We start from the raw sequence: 24,418 nt of genomic DNA on the forward strand, positions 1-24,418 counted from the left end.
GTTCCATGTCTTTCCTCCTAAATGATGAGGCCACAGGTATACTTGAAAGCCAGAGGGCAGATAGATAAATTTGCTGTCATCCTTTTCTTTTTAGTTTGTGTCAATTTTACTTTATTTTGCCAACAACCCCAAGAAGGAGTTTACTTGCTGACCTTTCTTAGATGTGTTGTTACATGTCTGAAAATCAATTTCTAGAGTTATCTGTTGTCTTTTTTTTTTTTTCTTCCTCTCCTGTAGCACTTTGAAATGTGTAGGCTGGGCAGAGATAAGTGATATAGGTTGGCTGGACTGACACAAATGTAACAGGGACACAATTTATGACTCAGCTCATTCATGGTAGATTATATGCTCTTGAGATCCTTGATGATTTATGGCCGATGTAAATTGTGATGCTTACTGTGCCATTAGCAAAGCCATTATCTCTGTCGTGAAAACTTAGAATCAATATATGTCAGCAGAGACAGAAACAGTATTGTGAGCTTGCTGATAGAAACGGGTTTGTGGAGAAGCATTCTAGGATTCCATTTGACACAGCCCTTTCAGAATTCTGAGAACACCAATTTTACTAGTGAAAATCCTGAATTCAGGTAGTTATGTCCTTTGCAATTATTAGGTACGTGGTAATGGCCAGAGTGCATTAGCAGCCTCTCTCAAAAAAGAATTTTGCAAGTCACAACTAGGAAAAACTAGCCTGTAACATGAGGCTGCCAGCCATTCTCTAGATAATAACTAATAATATGTTGAAATATTACTTTTTATAATGAAAATTAATTCTCAGAATTAACTTTTTTATTCTGTAAATGAAGAAAATACATTTTTGGAGAAATGCAGTACTAATTAGAGCCTCTCACTGAAAAAGAGGATCAGCACTATGAATTTGGGACACTGAGAACAGGCTGGGTGTCATGCTGCACATACAAGGCAAACATCTGAGCTAGAGCTAGAGTGAGCAAGCCTCTGACTACAGTCAGTTCACAGTGAATATCACACAAACTCTTTGTTCAAAGTCAGTTTAAAAATCATTGTTCTTCAAGTGACAGCTCTAAAGATTTATTTCACTAAATAAGACATCTTTTAAGATTTTTCCCTTTGTGGTCTTTTTCATAAGCAATTAGTGCAGGAGAACAGCAGAAAGAACCACCTGCCTTTTCTCAAAGGTATTGCTGAGGTCTCAGGTTGAACTGCTTTCAGAGCTCTGGAGCCTTGGATGTGGCACTCTAGTCTAGCTCATTCTGGAAACAGTTATCAGCCATGAAATGCTGATCTCTCTCCCATTTCTCACTTGCAATTTGATATGAACAGCATTTACTATGCAACGAGTCAGGATTTTCCATCAGGCTCTCAATAGCTTCACAATCATTATGTTTGGCCCCTACATCAGTTCCTTCCCCCACCTCTTGCAGGACTGGCTCACCACAATCCCAAAGTGCTCTTCTGTCTGCCCTTGCATCTCAGATGTTCTCAACATCCCCAGACCTAGACTGGCCAACCAAAACATTTGCTTTTATCGTGGTCTCTAATCCACCATCTTCTAATTTCACACAGTGTTGCTATCAGAGGATTAACACTGCCAGAGAATTGCAGAGTATTCCAGGTTGAGTAGAACTCTGGCAGTCTCCAGTCCACTTCCCACTAGAAGCAGGGAAGCTAGAGCAGGTTGCCTAGGATGCCTCCTGTTGGGTTTGAGTGTTTCCTGGGATGGAGACTCCACAGTCTCCATGGGCATTTGTGTCATTGTTTGACCTTCCTTACTCTGAAGATTTTTTTCCTACTATTTTTTCATAGTTTTTCTTATCCTTATTTCTGTCTGTTGCCTCTTCTCACTGCACCCCTATGAGCAGAGTTTGGATCTGTCTTCTTTAGACCCTCCCATTAAATAGTTATGGACAGCAATGAACTCTCCCCTTTGCTTTGTATTCTGCTGAAAAAGCAATCCCCCTGGTCTTTCCTTTATATCAGGTACTCCAGCCCCATGAATCCCAATCTTGGGATTGTAGCTGAACTTGCCCCAGAAGGTCTGTACCTTTCTTGTAGTGGGTAGCCCAAAACTGGATGCAGAACTTTCAGCACAACATCATAAATGCCAAATACTTGGGAACAGTAATTTCCTTGGACCCCCTGGGTATGGTTTTGCTAAAACTGTGCAGGATGTGATTGGCTGCCACAGAGATGCACTGCTGACTGATATTTAACTTCCAGCACCAAACTCATAGCTCCCTTTTTGCAAGGTTGCCTGCTAATCACTTAGTCCCTGGCCCAGATGGTTGCAGGGATTCTCCTTTCCCAGGTGCAGGATTTTGCACTTCCCTTTGCTGAGCTTCATGAGGGTCCAACCAATGCATTGCTCCAGTTTAGCAAGATCTCCCTCTGCACAACTTGGTATCAGCTGTGAATTTTCTGAGTAGTGCACACTGTGTTATCATCCAGGTAATTTAAAGACATCAAGCAGTCCTGTCCCAAATAGGAATCCCTGAAGACTATCACAGTGACCACCAACTAGGTACACATTATACTATTGATTAAAATCTTTTAAGACACATAGTCCAAGCAATTATCCATTCACCTTATTGCTTGTTGTCCACTGAGCCAAACATATCTCACCAATTTGGCTGTCAAGATACTGTGGGAAACCACACCAAAGGCTTTGCTAAAGTCAAAATACACAGCATCCACCCCTCTCTCCTCACTGTGGGTCATCTGTCGGGTCACAGAAGGCAAGCAGTTTCACCAGGCACAATGTGTGCTGCTGCTAACTCCATGCAGGCTGCTCCCAGTCACCCTTCTGACATTCCAGCACCAGGACAGGACCTCCAAAAGCCTCACTCCATAAACTTTGTGATGCCCATCAAAGCTGCCATGGAGCAGCCACATGGTGATGCTGGCCCGCTCCTCTGGTGCTCCCAGAGACAATCCCTTCTGCACCATCGGGCTTCCACGTGCCCAGCTTGCCTGACTGCTCCCTTCCTCTGTCTTCCTCTCCTCGGGGTACTGCTGCAGAGGAGACTGCAGCCAGCCTCAGGAGCAGGAGAGCCTGAGGGCAGTCTTGGACAGCAAAAGAGGCAAAAAGGCACTGACCTCCTCCACCTTTTCCATGTCCTTTGTCCCTCCATCTCTAGATGTTCTTAGCAGCAGGCTCACAATTTCTTCAATTGTCCTTTTCCAATTCTGTTACAGAAGCCCTTCTTCTTGTCCTTCACCTCTCTTGCTAATTTAAACTCCAGCTGCTTTTCTGGTATCTCTCTGGTTTCTTATATTACACTAAATTAGATAAATTCATCCCATTGGTAATAAGAAAAATTCTGAGGAAGAACTGAGTATTCACTGGAGCCATTCACACAAGGGAAATAGCCAAATGCATCTAAATCTTTCAAGACTTGGGAGCAGCAACCAGATGGAAAGGGACAATTTCCAGATGCCAACCCTCCATGGAAGGTTTCAAATCCTCAAAGAAAACAGCTCACAGAACATTTGTCTTATAAGAAACATCAGAGAAAGAAAAACAATTGTTCTATTCTGTTACTGTGCAGCTCAAATCCTTTCCCAAATTCTGACTCTTGCTCTATATTTTAACTCTCAGTGCACACTAATTACCAATTGTATTTTAACATTCTGTCAGCACATTATATCTATTTCCGCTAAGAAAACTTTTGGGTTTTTTTCCCATGGCACATTAAGATAAGCACTTAATTAATTAAGCTGCCCAGAATTGAATGCAGATGTTTGGGAGTGCTACCACTTCTGTCAAGTATGAAACATCATTGTTTGGAAACATGTCAGGCAGCTCAAAAAAAAAAAATCCATGGTTGAGTACATACTCAAGGGACAAATCACTGTGTCCTTCAAATCCTTGCTCTCTCAGGACTTCCTGGGAGGTTCTTGGTGCAAATAAAATTTTGGAAAACAATAGGAGTGTCCTCTTAGTCTTCACAATGAAAGGCTACAGTATTTTCAACATGCAAATATTAAAACCCTAGAAGACGAAATGTGTTTTCGATCTTTTCTTTGAAGATTTTAGTTTACTGCCAGGTATTAATTCTCCTATTTCTTGTGAACCATGCTGTTACTCATAGAGGGTTCAACACATTCACTGTCTTTGCTATGAGAAATTTTTGACATTTTCTCATTAAGTATATCAGGTACTAAAATAGCAGAAAGAGAAAACAGTAACTATCAAAGGAGGACTGGACTCTTGCCTTTTTTTCAAGTAACTTTCCAGACTAAGGTTGTTACTGTAGAGCTATGAGTAGAGTTCATATCAGCTGTCTTGCCAAAATTATCTCCTCTTCCCTTTGATGGTAAATGCTTTATCTCTTTTTCTTTTGAACTTTTGGCCCTGATGCATAAGGAAAGTGTTCCAGTTTCGCTTCATTTTCCACAAAACAAAGCACACACATAGTCACACATCTGCTGCTTGGTATTGTAATGCCCAGAGCCAGCCTGGCTCCTCCTTTAGTCCCTGCCTTCAGGCACATTTCTATTTCCATGGCAGGGATCTGAGGCAACAGGTCTTCAGCTGTGTTAGAGCTTAAAATGGCAAATGGGGCAGCTTTGAAGCTGTCCATTTATACATCCCCTCTTGCACTGCTGTACATTGCTCCTCTGGGATAATGTGACTATTACCTCCTTGATTTCCTACATCATGCATGTTTTTCTAGCTCCTGAAGCCTCTTCCCACATCAGTTTGAGAATCAGCTTTCTCTTTCTCATTTCATGTGGTATTTTGGCTTATGCCCTCTTGCATTTAAACATTTAAGATCTCTATCACAGTTTCACATCTCTGTTTTATCGCACTTGAATCTTACTTCATACATGTTGTCTGGACACAGGGAGCAGGGCTTTTCTAGTTCCTGCACTACATAATTATGGTTAGTTAATTCATGCAAGAATTATCTGGAAATTATTTCTATATTCACATACACCAAAGCCAGCTCTTTTTGGGAGCAAATGTTCCTTCTAAATAATTGTATTTGTTGGTGATATCCACCCTCTGCACCTGCAGAACCAAGCAAATCTTAGGCATTCTTCATGTGTCCTTTGAAATCCTGGGAAATTTAACTTTGATGAGGAAACATTCAGTGTTTTTGTTCTTTCTTTTCCCTCACTGTTCTCTTGACACCAAGGACATTTCACTCAATCACCCCAAGAGAAGGACCTGTCACCTTCAATTCTGCCTGATCTGTCTTTGTTTCCTAAGCTGTCACCTAATATAACATGAGCCCAACAAACTGATCTGGAAATGCCTTGAAATGAAAGTTTTCCACAGCAGGAATCAAACCCACTTCAGCCATTATGGAAACCAATATCTTCACGTGTGAAATCATCTCTCTCCAGCTAAGGCATCCCTTGGGCTCTCCTTTGTCCTGGAATTTGGTCAGGACTTAGGTGCTGCCACATCAGCTGCTGGTGACCTGGACGTGGCACAGGGCTGGGAGAAGAGGAACAGTCTCAGGTTTCTGTGGTTGAGATGACCCCTGAGGTATTAAAAAGTCTTTTTTTCCCAGCCCTGCCATCGAAGAAGAAGTTGAGATTTGTTGGTTCTGCTTTTTAGGGTTGTTTATTTTTTCTTATCTATTACATTCTTTCTCTGACCTGCTGAGATCTGTCCAGCAGGTTGGGTTGTGGCACAGCGTCTGCCCTTGGGATGGTGTTAACTTTTTATACTAAGAACTATCTGTACTTTATTTACAATAATGTCAGACAGTCTGTCTCTAATCCAATCCAGAAGTGTCACCATCACAGCAGAAGATGGAGGACAAGAAGAAGAAGAAGAAGAAGAAGAAGAAGAAGAAGAAGAAGAAGGACAGGACAAGCCCAGATTCCTCCATCTTGCTTCTTGATCCCCCATTCTAAAACCCCAAAAATTCTACTTTTTCACCCTGTGACAAACTATCATTCTACTCAAACTCTTGTGGCTTCTAAATCTCCACACAAAGTTGGTAATTGTTTCCCTGGACTAAAATCAAAGGCACAGCTGTTTTTGACTCTGTGCCAAGGTCTCTGAGCCCCTTGCCAGGGTCTCGAATCACCCAGGACAGCCAGAGGAATGTCCTGGGTCCTGACAGAACAGTGTGCCTGTGGTCTCTGGGCTGATGTAGGTCTTCCCCCAGCCAAGTTAAGCATTTCTCTTTTGGAACTTCTTTGCTTCTGGCAATGTAAACACTTGAATAACTTTGCAAACACCAGTCAACTAAAAGTTAGGCTCTGAAAAGTTTTGACACTGGGGGAGGGTTGGAAAAACTAGTTGGGAAAACATTATTGACAGAAAAGACAAAGCTCAATTTTGACCTAAATTTCTCCATCTATCGCGTAACAGAGCAAAAAGGGTGAGTACAGGGACAACAGGGACAACTCTGGGCTCTGGACAGAAGGCACCAAATACTCTTTCACCTGCAAAAGGACACAGAGAGCAAGGCTGCCAGTGAAGTCCCACATCTTTCAAGGTTTCTGTGGTTGTTTGCTCACAGGGGTGCCCGAAGTCGCTTTGGTGACCATGGAGAAGCCACTCAGTGTCTGCCCTGGGGTGAGAGGCTGGCCTTGGCCTGTGGGAAGTGCTGTGTGAGCTGGGTGAGCACAGGGCAGGGTTAGAGAGCAGCCAAGCCACAGCCATCCAGCTGGGAAATGCAGAATACACTGCTGGGGCAGGGAAAATGTCACCACTGCTTTGCTTAAGGGTCCTGACATGCACAGCCCTGGGGAGAGGCTGTAGGTAGGAGGAGGTGGTTGGAAAACTCTATCCAAAAGCCTTTGGGAGTGACAAGTGGCAAATTCCCACTACACACTTGCAGTTCTCTTTTGTGAGGAATGGTGTAGGGCCACCCTCAGTTTTAGCCAGACACCAATTGCTCCTAGTGACACAGAAAGGAGAGTAACTCCACGCTCCTTCCTTGGCTCTGCCTGTACAGCTCAATTCTAAAGATGGCACTGTAGGGTTGCTCTGCAGCAGTAAGTACAGAAGGAGCAAGAAAAGAACATCAGACCCCGAAATTTAGGGGAAGACTGCAGCAGAGCAGCTAATCCCACTTGAAAGGATGGGCTCATGTCCAATTACACATTTTTTTTTCCAATCCACTGGGAAAGCCATTATACTGATGGCAGTCAGATTGCTGCAGCCGCAGCAATCTTGAAAACGTTTAGGGTATCTTTGATTAAATGATCTAGTGGACAATGACTGAAATTTCTTCTCTAGGAAAACCCTAGCATGGATAGGTTTTTTTAATTAAAATGAGCTAATATGTGATTTTTGCTTGTAAAATCACATGAAAGGGAGAAAACAAAAGTGAGTGATACGAGAAAGGGAAAATGCCCCTTTGTTTTCTCTTCTGACTAGCACCATACTCGTTTTAAAATCCCTTTGCTTCCCTGTGTAATCAGGTTGATTAAAATCCTCTAAAGAAATAAAACAGCTGCAGAGACCTCCAAAATCACATTCTTTTCTACTGCATCGTATTATTTTCAACAGCTTTGTTTCCAAATTATTCTTTTCCCTTCATTGCCTCTGAAAGTCTATTAGTGGATTTATTAAAAGAAAGCTGAATAAGCATGCTGGATACAGCCACAGTGATTGCCTCAACACATGTTGTTCGTGCAAGCAGGTTTGAGCTGCTGGCTGTCACTGAACTGAGGCAGAACAAAGGAAAACCCAGCTGAAAGAATGAAAGTGTTCACTAAAGAAAGGTTCCATAGTTTGCCCTTCTATCATACACTGAAGAGCTAAAATAATTATTAAGCTGAAGTCATACCATGACATTTTACCTCAACCCATGCTAGGAGGAGAAATGGTCCTATCTTGTCTGTAAAATGACCTGACACCTTTGCACTGTCTGAGGTTGTGCTGCCACACGCTGCTGCTACAAGCTGTGCCTCCCAGGGAATTAGCTCATCTGGGGTGGCTTGGGAAGAGGGCACCCTGCTTGCTTCCCACTCCTGCTTGGTGGGGATTTGCCTGGCTGGAGGAGGGAGCAGGAATAAGGAGAGGCTGGTGCACAGAGCACACCTCACACATTAATTCACCGTGTGTACAGCACACACAGGCATTTGCACCCCTGCACAGGAGGAAGGGAGTGCATGAGCCCTGGCAGGAGCCCTGCATGAGTGCATGAGCCCTGCATGAGTGCCTGAGCCCTGGCACTGGGGAGGTGGCACACTGCTGCAGTGTTGTGAGGGTCCCCAGGACGAGGTGAGAGATGAGAATTGACTCCAAGTTCTCAGAAGGCTGATGTATTATTTTATTATATATGTTATGTTATATGTTATTTATGTTAAAAGATGATATACTAAAACTATACTAAAGAAGGAGAAAGGAGACATCAGAAGGCTAGACAAGAATGATAATAAAACCCCATGACTGATCAGAGAGTCAGACACAGCTGGACTGGGATTGGTCATTAATTAAAAACAACTCACATGGAACCAATCAAAGATGCACCTGCTGGTAAGCAACCTCCAGACCACATTCCAAGCAATCAGATAATTATTGTTCACATTTCTTTTCTGAGGCTTCTCAGGAGAAAAATCCTGGCGAAGGGATTTTTCATAAAATGTCATGGTGACAACACACCAGTCCTGCCACCTCTGTTTAAGCACTGGGCCACTGGGTGTGCCAATGCTTAAACAGACCTCTCTGGGCCAAGTCCCTTCCTCCTCCCCATTGCATCAGGTTTTTCACATGTAGGCTTCCCTAAGGAGGCAGGAGGTTTAACTGGGTGGGGTGACACTGTAAAAAGGTGTGTTTTACAGGGGTGTACTGTAAAAAGGTGTGTTTTACAGGGGTGACACTGTAAAGAGATGTGTTTTACAGGGGTGTACTGTAAAAAGGTGTGTTTTACAGGGGTGACACTGTAAAAAGGTGTGTTTTACAGGGGTGTACTGTAAAAAGGTGTGTTTTACAGGGGTGACACTGTAAAAAGGTGTGTTTTACAGGGGTGACACTGTAAAAAAGGTGCATTGTACCCACTGCTGTAGTGGGAACTGGTGGTGGAGCTACTGGTGACTCCCCAGGGAAGGGGTTGAGTCTCCATCACTGGAGGCATTTAAAAGACCTGTGGATGTACCATTTAGGGACAAGGCTTAGTGCTGGGCTTGGCAGTGTAGGTTAACCATCTTTTGCAGCCTGAAGGGTTCTGTGATTCCTCTCTGGGCAGCAGGGTTTCCCTGCTGTTTCCCACAACCTCTCCTGCTGTGCTGCACTCCCCAGAGCAGTGAGTTTTGTTCCTTGCTCAGCCCACCCAGCAATCTGAGTCATCTCCAAACAAAGGGAAGGACGCAGCTGCAGGCAGAGGCAGCTCTGCAGGGCTGTAACATCGCTGGAGTTTGCACAAGCAAGATGCAAAGTGCTTTTATTGCCTCAGTCAGCATGATGTCTTAAGTCTTCCCACCTTTTGGAAAGTTCTTTAATTTCTTGGTCAGGACTACAGATTTGTTTGTTTTTTCAGACAGTACCATTTTAATGCAAGTTACACAGACAAGCACAGAGTTTTTCTTGCTGAGCATCTTTATGTGCCCGTGGTGAATCACCCATCTCCTCCCCAGCCACCCTGCAGCCCAAGAGCACTGACCTTGCCATGGGTACCAACAGCTTCCCCTGTCACTCCAGTCCCACAAAACTTTTCTGCCTCATCATGGAGACCAAAGCATTTAGGAGAGACAAAAAAACATTTATGGATTCAAAAATATTTATGATCTCAGTGTCATAAATAAGCCTACACTTAGTTTGATAGAGCATAGCAAGTTTATTTTAATGATTAATAGAACCATATCTGGAAAGGGCAAGTTGAAAAAGCTACTTTGCAATTCTGAAACAGTGACAAATTCACTCTTGAAATGTTTAAAAATATGAAAATGGACTATCTGCTAAACAAGAGCAAATAGAGTAAGTTCTATGCAAATGACTGGGGACAGGGCAGATTCTGAAAATACCAGAGGCTAGAAATTTTGTTCTGCCTAGAAGAAAATGTGTCCCAAATAGTTTTAAATCAGTAAACTTTATGTGCTATTATCCAGATGGAATAAAATGCTGGCCCCACAGACATTAATCACTCAATGAACTCACTGAGGTCAGAGTTTTACCCTGAGACTCAATTTTTTAAAAAATAATTCATGTTTCTGACACTTTTATATGCACTCACATAGCACAGACTTACAGACTTCCCACACTGTGCCTATATATATATATATGTATATATATATAAATTTATAGCAGTAATTGTACTAATGCTTTTGTACTAATGCAATCTTTTACTGTTTTACAACACTAAAGACTTTCTAATTTCTCTTTGTCATCCTATTCAGACATTACTCCCTATTTTGCTCTCTTCTCTCCAGTGCAAGCCACCCAAGGCCCACTCTAGCAGAATGACATGGAAGCACATGTGTTTTCTGGTGAAGACCAGCCCCATTCCACAAAACACACAGATGTTTTTGAGATGCAGCAGCACTGCATTGTTTTGCTGCACAGACCTACAAAAGCACCTCTTTATTCATTTAAAATGCCATAATATGGAGAGTGGCTGATTTATATGATGTGTTCCTTGGTGAAAAGAACAAAAAATACATATAAACTAGAAATCAGTGGCAGAATTGCAGCCTTTTTGGGTGCTCTAGACACCCAAGAGAAAGCAAATAGCCCCCAAGCCCCAGGGCTGATTGGGGTGAACTCTCAGAAGACAGTGCTGAGCCCCACCAAAGGACAGAGCTCGAACACCAAGTTACAAAGGCAGATAAGTCTCCTGCACTCAGGTTTTCCTCCCAGCAAAAATAATCTGTCAAGTTATAAACCATTCCCCTGACCCAGTCTGGCAACTTCATATCCTACAATAGCTTTCTATTTCTTATTGCATATCATGGCATAAACTCACATATTCGTGTTTCCCTAATTGTTGTATTTGACAATGTAATTTTTCTTTTTTCCTGGTTCTACTCAAATACTGTCTTAGTGTCAAGAAGATGTGACATCATATTTTTTCAGATTTCTATACTTAAATATCTGCTGCTCACATTTCAGAAGAGGACTAAGAGTCCACATAAAACAACCTAAGTCCATACAGCAGCACTGGTATGTTAAATAAACTTGGGGGTAGAAAAAGTTTAACATCCCTTTTGAAGCCTTTCCCCAAGCTTTGTTTACCAGTTTGGACAGTAGATATGGATGTGATAAAATTTTTAGAGACATGTATTATAATGTGCATCTCAGTTCACAACCACAGTTCATATATGCAGCTGTGTACGTTTCTAACCTCATACTTAGAGTGTTCCAGCTTTGGTTGCTTATGGATTATTAAAATTATATCATTATATCTCTTTCTTTGATCACAATTTAGTGTAACACTTCTCAGTAACTTCCAACTTTGATGTTATATTTAATAAAATATAATGCTGTGCTGAAGAATCCCTCGGGTATCTTTAAATTCTTTTCTTTTTTATTAATATATATTACACTGTAAATGGGATTAAATTGTCTGATTAGTGAAGCAGTTTCTCGCTGCAGCAGTTAAACCCTGAATTCCTCAGGGTGTTCTATAGACATTGTTAAAGCATCTTGCCAAGGTGCTGATAACCCAAGAGAATTAAGCCTAACATTTCCCTTGTGCTGAGGCTGGTTTCACGCTCTGACCCCAACCTTTACTTTGTTAATTCATCTTCCTGTAGAGAAAACTTTGCTTTTGTCCTTAGAAATTTTGTAAGGCTGCACTGTAAAGTAGGAGAGAGAACTGATGCAGGTTTTGGAAGACACCCTGCCACCCCAAACCCAGGAGCTGTGTGGAGAGTGGCCTGCAAGGGGCTGCACCACCACAGAGCACCATCCAAAATCTGCAGCAAGACCAACATCACTCATTGTCCCCACCAGTAGAAATTGCTCCTTGATGCTCACAGGCACAGTGCTGCCTTGAAGGGGGCCAGCAGCACTGCTTGTGTGTCAGGAAACTTGGCCAGGGCAGAGCCCAGGGAAGGGAGCACCCAGCCCAGAAAAGCCCAGCTGGTGATGCACGAGGGCCCAGCACAGCCCCTGTGCCCAAACTGCCCTTGACCAGTGCTCAGTCACACTCATGAAGGACATTGTGTGCTGAGCTGGAGTTCAAACCCAGGCACAGAACAAGGACTGTTGTGGGATTCACATTCTCTGAACCTGAGGGAAGCAGTGAGAGAAGCAGAGAAAAGAATGATCAAAACAATTCTTATCTCATTTGCTGCGCCTGTGTTGTGCCAAGGTAGAATGCAAAATGGAGATTGTTTACCCAGAATGATGGTGGCTTTTTTCCTTGGTCTATCAGGGCCAAGAGTGTGTGTCAGGACTGCCAGGTGACAGTCACGAGATTCTGTGCAGTTGAGTTGAGTTGAGTGCTTTGTGCAGATTCAGTTTAGATGTAATGTAATATAGTGTAATATAGTATAGAACAGTATAGCATAATAAAGTAATTAATTAGCCTTCTGATATCAATGGAGTCAGATGCATTCTCCCCCATCGTTGGGGTTGACCTGATTACAATAGACTGTCTTATCAAAAACTCCTCTGGAAAATGCTTTAAAACAGCTGCAAAGCAAAGAGTGGCCTGAGAGAGGCAGGGATTTGGGGAGAAGGAGAAGAGGGAGGCTGATAGGCAGGCAGATATTTTCTCACTCTTTCTTGTGCTCCAGTGGCTTTTGGTTGAGACAGCTCTGCCCTTCTGCAGCTTTTACAGCATCCAGCCCTCTTCCACAATAGCTCATCAGATGTTCATTTTAATTACCTCCAGCAGGGTAATGAGGGCAAGTGGACCCTAAACTCTGGCTGATGATGCCTACACAATTCTCTGACAGAGAGAGGAGGTCCTTAGCCTGTCAAGCAGTAAAAGTAGTCTTGAGAACCTGGGGCCACATCATTATGCTCTTTATTACATCTCATTAAGACTATATATTATAGAAGTAATATTGTAGACTTGGACAGTGCCAAGCCAAGCAGGTTTTACCATACTGCTAGCATAGGAAAATTCTTCATCACTTTAGCTTTATTTGCTAACACAATTGTCTTTAAAACAGTCAACCAATGTACTATGCAAGTAGAAAAATTCAAATGTACAATAGACTGACCAGTAAATAAAAAACAGATTAAAAAGACTTAAAGGCAAAAGACATTTTAAATCACTATAGTTCTGCCTCCTGACTTGTCAGGCTTTTAACATTTCATTGACAGATACATGTGTATATATATATATACATATAACATTGTTATGAGATATACTTCCAAGTCTTTAATTGAATAATACTCAATGAAAATTCATATGCAGACCTACCTGATTATTGTATAAATTATTCAACCAATTAGTGACATGATAATGTTCCTACCTAAATAAGGCATGAGGCAGAGTTTTATAATTCAGCTGAGTTTTTTGGTCCTTTGGTGTCCAGACCCAGCTTGGACATCATTTATGTACCTAAGCAGTTCATACAGATGAATAGCACAGCTGCCTTTTCAGAGAGCTTAGTCTTCCACAATATGATCAGCAGAAATATTCACAGTGTATAAACTGGTGTTTTAGCATTTCAGGCTTAAACAAAAACAAAAATCTAAACTAGATTAACTAGAAGAGAATAGGTTTCCATATTTTTATGACCTGAAGAAGGACACATGGGATAGGAGTAGAGGTTGTTTCTTTATGTCTACACAGTAGAAAAATACCTCCTCAGATTTACAAAGGTAAAAATGTTTCATTCATAGGTGACCCTTTCCCTCCTGGTCACTGAAGAAGAAGTAGACTACTGAGCCAACAGGAAGAAACATTTCTCAATATTACTGACAATTAAACAAAATAACCTTTTTAAAGCTCTGGGAAAAGGATATATGTGGTGAAGGATTTTTTTTGCATAGATGTAATAAGTGAACCTGAGAGCAATGCAGGAAGGCACTGCTGGCACAGACCCAGGAGGCACAATACAAAAACAAAGCACAGCCAGGTGCTCTGATAAAACAGAGACAATGGGCAGAGCCCTCACAAACCATCACTAATGTCTCGGCTGTCTTTGATGACAAAAGTTTTAAGAACTTGTTTAATTACCTTCTGTTTTGCTTTCCAAATGGTACCTAAGCAGCTTATCCAAAGTGAACTGTAAATTGTAAGATCAATTCTTTGGTTTGAGGTTAAAAGCAGCAGGTGAGGCAGGCCAGGGTCCTTGTGTGGACACAGGCAAGACCTAAACCCCAAACATTGAGCACCTGAGTCAACAGCAAGAATTTCCTGAATTAGGATACAACTGATGGATGTACCAGTCAGCAGCAAGGACTTCTGCCTTCCCCCAGCAGTGTGTGGGTACCCTCTCAGCTGTCAAAATCAGCATACAAAATCAGGTCATGATCTCTCTTCCTCTCTCCCAGTGCATTGCCCCCAAAACACCCAGCCCAGACCTGTCCCCTGCCTGCTGCAGGAGATGGCCTAGCAAGGATGAAAGAGTTTGCAGTGGTTCCTGTGCCATTGGGAATACACACACTACCGTGTAGAAATCCCTGTTATTAAACATGAAAGACCTGAGCCTAACAGGGAGCAGGAAGAGTGACATTTAAGGCAAGAAACATCAGACATTTTAGAAAAAAATCCAATCCAGTACAGAGAAACAACTTCATAAATCACAAAATGACAGAATCTGTCCCACTGGAAAATAACCATGAGAGAGGAATTCTTGCAAATACATCTCTGATTTGAGAGATAAAATTAGAAAACACAGAGTTGACTGTTGTGAAACTGTCTTTGCATATTCCAGTAATTTATAAAATTCAGATAAGTGCCTGAGTTGATGTCCTGATTTTTCTGAGGACAACAACCATATTGGTAGTACCTTTAATTGGGCCAGGACATCAACCCTGAACTTTGTGCTGTTGATCCAAAGCAGCCAACATCAAGTCATGTCAGTGCTCGTATGAGCACAGAAATGAAGTCAGTACATACTCAGTTTGCTTGTTTGAGGAAAAGCTCTATGAAAATACTGCCACCATTATTTATGGGAAAAATACCTCTAGGAAAAAATTTAGTAGTGGCAATTCAAATGATAAACTGAAATCCATAGAACTCAGGAATTGAGCTGGAATGAAGGAAGGGAAAATGCTTTCCTCTTAAGAAAAGTTTGAATTTTTCAGGGAAAAAAAAGATAAAAGAATGTTCTGATCCCAAATCACAATATTTTGTTTCTAAAAAGTAGAAACATAGCCTTAAGGACAGGAATGTCTGTTTTCTTCACTCTGGAAGGTAGTTTGAGATCCTGTCCTTTTCCATAAATTATCATTCCATTATGACCCCCTTCTTTCTAAAGACACACAGGAAAATAATCCAATTTGTTTCAGTTAGTTAGCTTCAGTAAACCTTCCTCCACCATGACTGTTGGACAATCACAGATTCACAGAATGATTTGGGTTGTAAGAAACCTTAAAGATCATCTAATTCCAGCCCCCTGCCATGGGCAAGGTCACCTCCTTGCACTTCCACCAGGTTGCTCAGAGCCCTATCCAACATGGCCTTGAACATTTCCAGGGATGAGGCACCCACAACTTCTCTGAGCAGTCTGTTCCAGTGCCTCAGCACCCTCACAGTAAAGAACTTCCTCCTAATCCAAAACTACTCTCAGTTTACAGCCACTGCCCCTTGTCCTGTCACTACATGCCCTTGTGAAAAGTCCCCCTCCACCTTTCTTGTAGCCTCCCTTCATGTACTGAAGGCTGAAATTTAGGTCACACCGAAGCCTTCCCTGACCAATCCCAATTCTCACAACCTTTCCTCATAGGAGGGGTGCTCCATCCCTCTAATCATCTTGGTGGCCTCCTCTCCCTTCCCTTGACCTGCTGCCCTCAGTGCTTTGGATGCAGCCCAGGACACTGTTGGTTTTTTGGGCTGCAAATACCTGTTGCTGGGTCATGTCCAGCCTCTCACTCACCAGCACCCCCAAGTCCTGCTGAGCAGGGCTACTCTTGATCTGTTCACCCCAGCGTTTGTTGGTACCAGGAGTTGCCCAGCCCTGGGTGCAGCCCCTTGCACTTGGTCTTGTTTAACCTCATGAGATTCCCATGAGCCACTTCTCAAGCATGTCCAGATCTGTTTAGATGCCATCCCATCCTTCAGGTGTGGCAACCACTCCACTCAGCTTGGTGTCATCTGCAAACTTGCTGAGGGTGCCCTTGATCCCTTTATCATTAATGAAGATATTAAATGGCACTGGTGCCAGTATGAACCCCTAAGGGGTACCACTTGTCATTGATGTCCCTTGGAATTCTGAGCCACTGACCATCACCCTCTGGACCATCCAACCAAGTCCTTATCCAACAGTATTTGACCAACCCTTGTAAGAAAAAGTTTCTCTTACTAACATTTCTATACTGATAAAATAAAATAAAAGCATATAAAAATTATATTTTGTATATATGTATATACACATGTATATTACTCCATATGGATTTGCAGTAATTAAATCAGTCTAAAGAAACTCCTTATGAGATAATTCCACCATGTAAAAATGAAATAATGCACAAGATATAAATATATACCACTCATATAGGTACCTTTCTGATAGGAAAAAAGAGCTGTGTGTGCATCCTCCCTCACCCCCCATCTCATCCCCCCCCCCAGTAATAGTTATGTGTTAAAGTTTGTCTGCTATAATAAAATATCTTTCCATGATTATTCTTTAAAATCAAATTGAAAACTCAAATGGTCTGTATTTTTACTGTATTTTTAAGTCCTCTACTTGTCAATTGCTCTTTTTATCCAGACAAGTCAAATGATGCTGGTACTCTGTTTTTCTGTCACCTTAAAATCACAAGTCATCCTGCCCCATCCAGAACACGAGGGCAAACACACACAGTACTTAAAAAGCCATGTAAGACCCAGAAACAATAAAATCCATCATTTAAAACTGGTATACTATTTCTGGCTTAAAAAATAAATGTCGATGAAGCTATCTTCACACACAAGGTGCTGAGAAAAAACTGCCTACATTGTAAACCAGAATAAATGCTGCAATATTTATGAGTATCGTGGTGCTGGGAATCCCCTCTGAGAGCCTCTGATTTTCACCATACATTGATTTTTATCATAAGCTGTTCTAAAATTAGAAGAGGCCATGATCTGACAAGTATCCTTTGTGTTTTAGTCCTGCGGATGAATACCATGAGGTACTTTCTCAGCTTGAAACTGTTCCAAAACCAGAGGCACTAATCTGACATCTTAAACTGAACTAATAGAAAGTCTTGTGTCTTTACATCATGCGACATCATTTATGGCATGCTGGGCAGTGACAGCTTAAGTTATGAAAATGCAGTATCACACAGCAGATCAGAGCAGGCTTTATAGCAGGTCTCATGAATTTCTTCATCCAGAAAGAATAAATTTTACTGTGGAAGCCTTCTACATAGAACCCCTGCAGAGCAATAGATTAAAACTGGATTTTAGCATTTTCGTCTTGCTCAACTATAAATCAGGAATTAGAATTGATAATGGCAGTTATCCATCAACAGCAGTGATACTGCAGATGAGCCGGAGTAGTTTTATGGTTAAAAGGAGTTACTTTTTATTATTATACTGAAAGAAAAGCTCTTCTATTTGGAATGTTTCTAGGCTCTAAGTAAGGAATGATCAGATCCATGCAGATCGTCAACATGGGTGAGGAAGTAACACCTCTCCATATTTCAGAGCATCATTCTGAAGCTCTGGCAATGGGTTTGAGCAGCTCAATTGCAGGCTCCTGAGAGAAGGGCTGGCAGGGAGAGCTACCAGAGCCGGCAGGACTGCGCCCCGCGGTTCATCGTCGTGTTCGCCGCGCAGTTGAACGCCTTGCGGAACTCCTCAAAGTTGCTCATGGCTCCGATCACTCTGCAAAGAGAAAAGTGCTTGACACGCAGGTTGCCTTTTGTCAAACACTACAGGTCTGCAAGTGTTCCAGTGTTTTCACTTCAGGCTGAATTTTCAGGCTTTCATATCATTTTCCCCACAAATAAAACCAAAAGGTTCAGGAGAAGGGCTCCCAGTTAAAGTTTATATGAAGCAAATATTGTTTCATGCTTTGAGAAACATCTTGCTTTGCTATAAACTTTAGGAAAAACAAATTCATTTTGTGATACTGTGTCCTTTAGAACAATTTTCTAATGTAACCCTTGCAGCACAGGTGGGAGATCAGCAGTAGCTGTGCAGGGTGGAATTGTTCTTCCAGCCCTGGCAGACAGCTGCAGTGCAGCAGGCAGGAGGATGGAAGCACACACTGGGCTTGTGCTGGCAGTGGTTTCATGAGGCTCCAGATTCTCCTAACAGCATGCTCTGCCCACCCACACACATCCACACCCACACACACTGGGTCCCTGGGACTTTACAGCTCTTGTTGGGCAGCTCAGCCTTGCACCTGTGAGCATCTCGACTCCTCTGATAGTTTGGAAATATATTTTCTGAGCCTTCTGCTCTGAACAGCTCCCAAGCTCCCTTGCTTCCACTACAGGTGGTGTGATACTGAAAGAGCAGCACATCCCTGCCTGGCACAAGCTGGACAATGTGCCTGCATTCCAGACTGTCACCTTTAGGCACAGGGGAAGAGCTTGGTCTTTGCATGCAGTCATCCTTGGCTCCTGCTTCCATGTCTGCGTTATTTGATGCAGTCAGAAACTATTATTTTACCTTTGCTAGATTGAAATTGTGTTGTTTGCTGTTTTTTCCCATGCTTTCAACTATCTTGGGATTTACTAACCTGAAACTTGCAATGATTGTAAAGAGTTTTCGGAGTTAAAAGCAGAAAAATATCTCCTGTGATAGTAATTGTATACCTTGCCTCTGTTATGCAGTGAGGAGGCATTTTTCTATATTGCAGACAATTTGCTTCTCAGTGTAGCTCAGCATGGTAGAAAATATTCTTATTACATTGATCAGACTTTCTGTGAGTAAGAAAATTTGCAGTCATCTGGCACAAAAATGCCTAAAGGTCAGTTTTGTAGCAAAGATTACCAAATTAGGTTAGGCTTCAAATAAGATATGCAGCTTTACTGTAAAAAAAAAATTGCAGATACGTATTCAGGGGCAGGAACAGCAAGAGTTGGTCATGCAGAGCTGCTGCTGATGTTGGTGGGAGTTCTGCCTGCCATGCCAGGGATTTCAATCCGAAATTGGCATTCAAAAATAGCAAAGACACATGCTAATACTGAAAATCTGCCAATTAAAAACAAGTAAACCTGGAATTTATCCAGTGAAAAAATCTTTATGTGTGCATGCACACCACTTTTCTACCCATGGTTTGATTTTGCCACACATTAACTGAAATCAGAGTGGAGTGTCTGGATTTCATCCCACTGAATTATAGTAGAGACACCTTTCCTTGAGCAGGTCACACTGGCCTCCCTTGGTAATCAATAGAAAGATGTACTTGCATAGTCTAAGTAATTTAAATTTATTACCTACTGAAAGATTATTTTTATATATATATATATATATATATAAACTTCTAAAATGACATTTCCTTTTTGACTTTGAAAAGAAACTGGTGTGAGTAGTTCAGATGCATATACCTGTGCTCAAGACATATGTTGTTCATTTCTATAATTTTTATTGTTACCTTTTATGATTACTTTTAAAAGGGCTGTTTGAGCTTTTTGGACAGAAAAAGCTGTCAGTGTTGGAGCTAGCTGTATTGCAGTTATGCTTATAATGGTCTTGGGACATAAATGAAACCAAGCTGGGAGAAATAGATAAGATATTTTTTTAGCCCAGCTGATATGATTTGCAAGGAGACAAGCACCACTGCTTTTCTTCAGTTGTGAAACAGAAGCCAGTTCACAGTATCTCTCACAAAAACTAAGAAAAAGTTTTGTCTATGTTTTCTAGATCTCAAATTAACCTAAACTCTGAAATTTTCTTTCATAGCCTGATGCCTTTCCAAATAAATACTCTAAAGGAGTTTTCCAAATAAATATTCTATCACTAGAGTTCCACGTGTATCACCATCTCATGGGAATGTAGCTATAAAATTATTCAGAATATAAATATACATACAGGTAAATAAACCTGAGGATTTTAAAAGACAACAGATGGATATTTTACCAAAATCTTAACATGGGTAGGAATTATGAAAATAATATCTCTGTAGGCTGAATGTCAGCCTGATGCTCCCATCCTCATTGTCATGATGTATTTTCAATGTTAAAAGGCACACAGATTTGCATACTGCACTACTTTTACCCTCACTAACTGGTATTACACTCTTTCAGTCAACAGAAAGTGGTGAGATTCTCTAGAAGGCAAATAATCCACTGTATTGTGTGAATTTTGTTGTGGATATAACATCCTTTGTCCAAATAAAGAGGTAATGTAGTACTTGACCAAGGGCAAACACAGAATTCTTAGTTAAGTAAATGCAACCAACATGAATCCCAACAAAACCAACATGTTCTTGGTGAAGAAGCAGAAAAATAAACTCAGGCTTCTTAATTCCTATGTAGTCCCTAAAACTTCCCCCCTTCCCATGGCAGGGAGTTCATGAGTGTCTGTGGCCAGAGGAGCCTTTTGGCCAGAACAGGCTCCCTCTGATATGGGTGGACTACCACAGCTCCTTCAAGCAAAGTGTCCCTGGAAGGCCAAGGGAAGAGTCAGGGCTTGAACTGAACTCAGGGCACAGTTTGCTTTGCTTTATCAATGTAATTCAAGGTGAAGACTAAGGAGCTTTTAATGAACTCAGACAGATTAAATCAAGGCCCCTCCTTATATTCACTGTTTTCTAAACTGGAATTGCTTAGGGAAAGAAAGTGATAGATGAGGCATTTTAGGTACTCAGGCCATGATTACAGGACATCACAGGGATCAGAGTGTGTTCTGGTTCAAATGCTTTTGAAGGTAGATGCAAGCTCCTCAATTTTACAGAAGAGCATTTATAATAGTGAGAGATAAGCTAATAAAAGCAGTTCAATTTCCATCTAAACCAAGAGCACAATCCAATTTTGTGCTTGCTCTTAAACCCCTCTTAAAATGCTGTATTTCTGCACTTCTGTTCTGCAGTGATTGATTCTGTGTGTACACTGAGGAAATACCATATTTGCACTACCTGAACTGAGGAGGGCTGTGAGCTCCAGTATATATTTGCTCCCTTGCAGATTCCGGTCTAAAGGAGTTGCATCTTACCTAATAAAATAAAAGAAAAAAAAAAATCAGAAACAGGCACATTATCTGGGATGACTTTTTATGCACAGCAAAATGTAATGTCACTGTTCTTAGGATGTCTATTACTTATAAAATACATAAAATGGAAAGACCATAAATTCCTATTTTGTTTCACCTTTGCCAATCTGCAGTTTTCTCTTGTTTTTCAAATCCCCTAATGGATCCAGTGTCCACCCACTGTTTTTCTCTACACACTCTTTCACATCATCTAATCACAGTCACTTTACTAGTTCTTTTTTTGAAGTTCTCTATAATGGTAGCTTGTCTTTCAGCTTGTTCTGCAGCATCTCACACCTTAATAATTACCAAACATACTTCTTGGTCTCAAAACTATGTACTGTGTATAAAAAGTACACATAATAATGCTTATCATCTCTAGAACTGCTGCTATATTACCTTATATATTTATGCCATGTTGGAATGTCAGTTTCTTTCAAAATTATACATATTCCACATTTCCATCAGTGGTCCCCAGTTCCCTGTACCTGATAAGATACTTAATTCAATCATAACTGACCAAAAAACAGGGTAGATAGAATATTTGCACAACTGAATAACCCCTCTTATGCTGTATCCATTGCATGAAAAGTCTCCTTTAAACTGCCCCTACCTTACCTAAGTCTCTACATTAAATGTTCCTATCAACAAAATCCTTTAAGCCAGATTGCCCATAGGATTTCAGTGAACTTCAGTGCAATTTTTTCTGGCTGAACACAGTCCTGACATTTTATAAAAGCCTGTTGAGTGTCTTGAGCTTTGTGGAAATAGACTGAGCTTGAGGGTACCTTGCATACACTGCTCTCACTGTGCATGTGCCCTCCCTGTGAGGGACCATTGGACATATGATTTCTGCAGTTGTCCTGTAAGAGCCCCAGATGTTCCCTCTAGCTTCAAAATTTTCTTGGAGAAAAACTGACATGAGGTGAAACTCTATTCAGCATAAACAATGAAAATGGAATATTCTCTTTGTTCAATATAGTCAAATTGAAACAGCCATAGGCCCATAGACTGCTACACTGACTCTCAGCAGAGAAATTCTTTTCAGCCAGGACTGGTTGCATTGTTGCATTGGGTCTTGTTTTTTCAGTTTGGGATGATTCATTCCTTCAACTGGAGGCAAAGCTTTATAGCCTTTTACTTCTCATGTAGGGAGTTTGCCCCAATTTTTTTACCCAAATAAATAATTTCTGATCCTCCCTCGCTCTATGTTTTTTCCTAAAAATATCACAGCCCTTATCAAAGTTTTGTCACAGCATATTTAGTGTACAGATGGGAAAAAACAAACTAAGACTTTCTTCACTGCTGCTTAGTTCCCTTGAACAATGTACACAGTAACAAATGGTGTGAGTTAAAATTGAAGGAGGCTGAGGAGTCAATACATGCAGGAAGACCCTTTTAGTGCAGAGAAGTAGAAAAAAGAAAGAAAGTTGCTGTGACAACACTGCAAAACCAAGAATCATTTCAGCAGTTCTGGCACCATGGGTAGTGGAGGACAAAGAGGGAAAGAGAAAGAAATAATAACTGTGGGAGAAGTCTCTCCTTATACTCTCAAAATCTGTGTTTGGGTGATGCAGATTGTTGAAAACAAGCAAGCTCATCTCTGCACTGCACATTGTTCAAGTTAATAGATGGGGATTTGAAATACATTTGTTCTACTCACATGGGCATAACTCAGAAAGAAAAGCTGGTTATGTGTGAACTCAAGGCCTGGCAGTAAAGGCTCTTCTTCTCCTCCTCTCTTTTCTGTAATCCATTTCCTGTATGCCTGATAAGAAAGAGATACTAAGTGCCTTTCAGCAACATGAAGATAACCACAGCTTTTTTTTATTATTATTTTTTAAGTAACATGATGTTTCAGATATTTTCCATCTACTTACCCTGAAAGCTTCTCGCAAACCTCCATTATCTGCAATGTTCTCTGCCAAAGTTCTCTTCCCTTTCACCTTGGCAGAATGAAAGAACATCAATCATTTGACCCATTTCTGAACTTCCTACTTGATCAACTTCAAAAAGAGGGGGCAAAGTAAAACAAGGCAAGAACACCTCAGTCAATTTCAAGCAACTTTGGTTAAGAAAACTGGGTTTCCATGTGAATACTGCCAGTAAAATATTTTCTGTGATGAGTTATCCTGGCTCTGGTAATAGATCTCTCCAGCACAAAATATAGTAGATAGAATGCACTTAAGAATCCAGTCCCTGATCTTTGAGTTGAGTGTCAGTAATTTTCCCCTAAGGACTGTTTATATCTGGTGACATGTGACATCCAGTAGCCTCTTAAACTTTTATCTAAAAGGCTATATTTATTTCTCTACATAACTCTTAATATGCTACTGGGATGCAAAAAATAACTTCTAAGTCATAACATAAATAAGCTTAATTAAAAATAGCTGTCAGAATCAAAATTGGTAGTATATTCAGTGCTCTAAAAATATCTGCAAAGGAGATTCCTGTTGCTTGTCCTGGGTATTGATTCCAAGAGCAGGAGCAATAGCAACAAGAATGTGTTGTGGGAAACTGCACTATATAAACTTTGTGAGGAAACTGCTCTCCTGGCATTACCAAGTTCGATATCATTACAAAGAAATCCTAATTTCTGCTGAAGTGGCATTATCTCTACTCACCCAGCCAACTAAGGTCCTTGTGTTACCAACTGTATTTGTAATTAAGCAGTTTTACTCTCTCCTGTGCCTCGAACAAGCAAGATAATTGAGCATGGTTTGAGCAGGGTTCTGTAGGTCAATGCTGGCTGCAGCATCAGCTCTCCCCTGCCACGGGATGCCACAGTGGGGTTGGCATCAGGACTCATTTCAGGATAGAAAATGAGGGGGAAACTCAAGGGAAGGGCCAGGAACACAGCCCCACACTCAGTGCAGATGAGCACCCAGACTGGACTGGGACACCTTGATGCCTTGGGTACAACACTACAGGAAAAATGGGAGCCAGAGAGGAAAGTGCAACCCTTTCCTGCCAGCTCTCCCCTGCCCTAAGGAGGGTGGAGATGGAGGAGAGAGAGAGAAGCTTTTAGGAGAAAAGGTGCTGAGACACCAGGGAGCAGACAGCACACAGCTGACTTTTCCTCTGGCCTTTTTGCTCACACATTTCACTTGCACTGGGCTTGTGAGACTGACTTAGAGCACAAGATCAGCGTAACCTAACAGGGCCACAGGCCAGCTAAAAAGTGGAAGAATTCTTTCTGCTGGTCTCAGGCAGCTGGGGATCAAGTATTTGAGACTACTCTGCACGGAGAGTTTGTGGCAGGGATCACGGGCCATGATAAG

At 41.5% G+C, this 24,418-nt stretch overlaps 1 protein-coding gene and 2 long non-coding RNA genes across 7 annotated transcripts in view; 2 read left to right on the forward strand and 1 right to left on the reverse strand.

Annotated features, from left to right (window-relative positions):
* LOC139591619 (uncharacterized) overlaps positions 1-24,418 on the forward strand; it is a 413,264-nt gene that overhangs the window by 291,890 nt on the left and 96,956 nt on the right. The window lies entirely within an intron of this gene.
* Positions 1,168-11,383, forward strand: LOC139591616 (uncharacterized). Its single transcript, XR_011679691.1, has 2 exons — positions 1,168-8,845; positions 8,876-11,383. It is a non-coding gene; the product is annotated as an uncharacterized lncRNA (long non-coding RNA).
* PHEX (phosphate regulating endopeptidase X-linked) overlaps positions 17,250-24,418 on the reverse strand; it is a 95,502-nt gene continuing 88,333 nt past the window's right edge. The window contains exons 19-22 of the mRNA XM_071430398.1: positions 23,018-23,083; positions 22,801-22,905; positions 21,025-21,101; positions 17,250-17,822 (exon numbers count right to left, since the gene is read on the reverse strand). Of these exons, the coding sequence (XP_071286499.1) occupies positions 17,720-17,822; positions 21,025-21,101; positions 22,801-22,905; positions 23,018-23,083 (351 nt within the window). The 3' untranslated portion in view covers positions 17,250-17,719. The remainder of the gene's footprint in view (positions 17,823-21,024; positions 21,102-22,800; positions 22,906-23,017; positions 23,084-24,418) is intronic.

The sequence above is a fragment of the Agelaius tricolor genome, unplaced genomic scaffold, assembly GCF_023055355.1.
Source record: "Agelaius tricolor isolate 1412-34295 unplaced genomic scaffold, bAgeTri1.0.p SCAF_7, whole genome shotgun sequence".
In the NCBI taxonomy this organism is placed as follows: Eukaryota; Metazoa; Chordata; class Aves; order Passeriformes; family Icteridae; genus Agelaius; species Agelaius tricolor.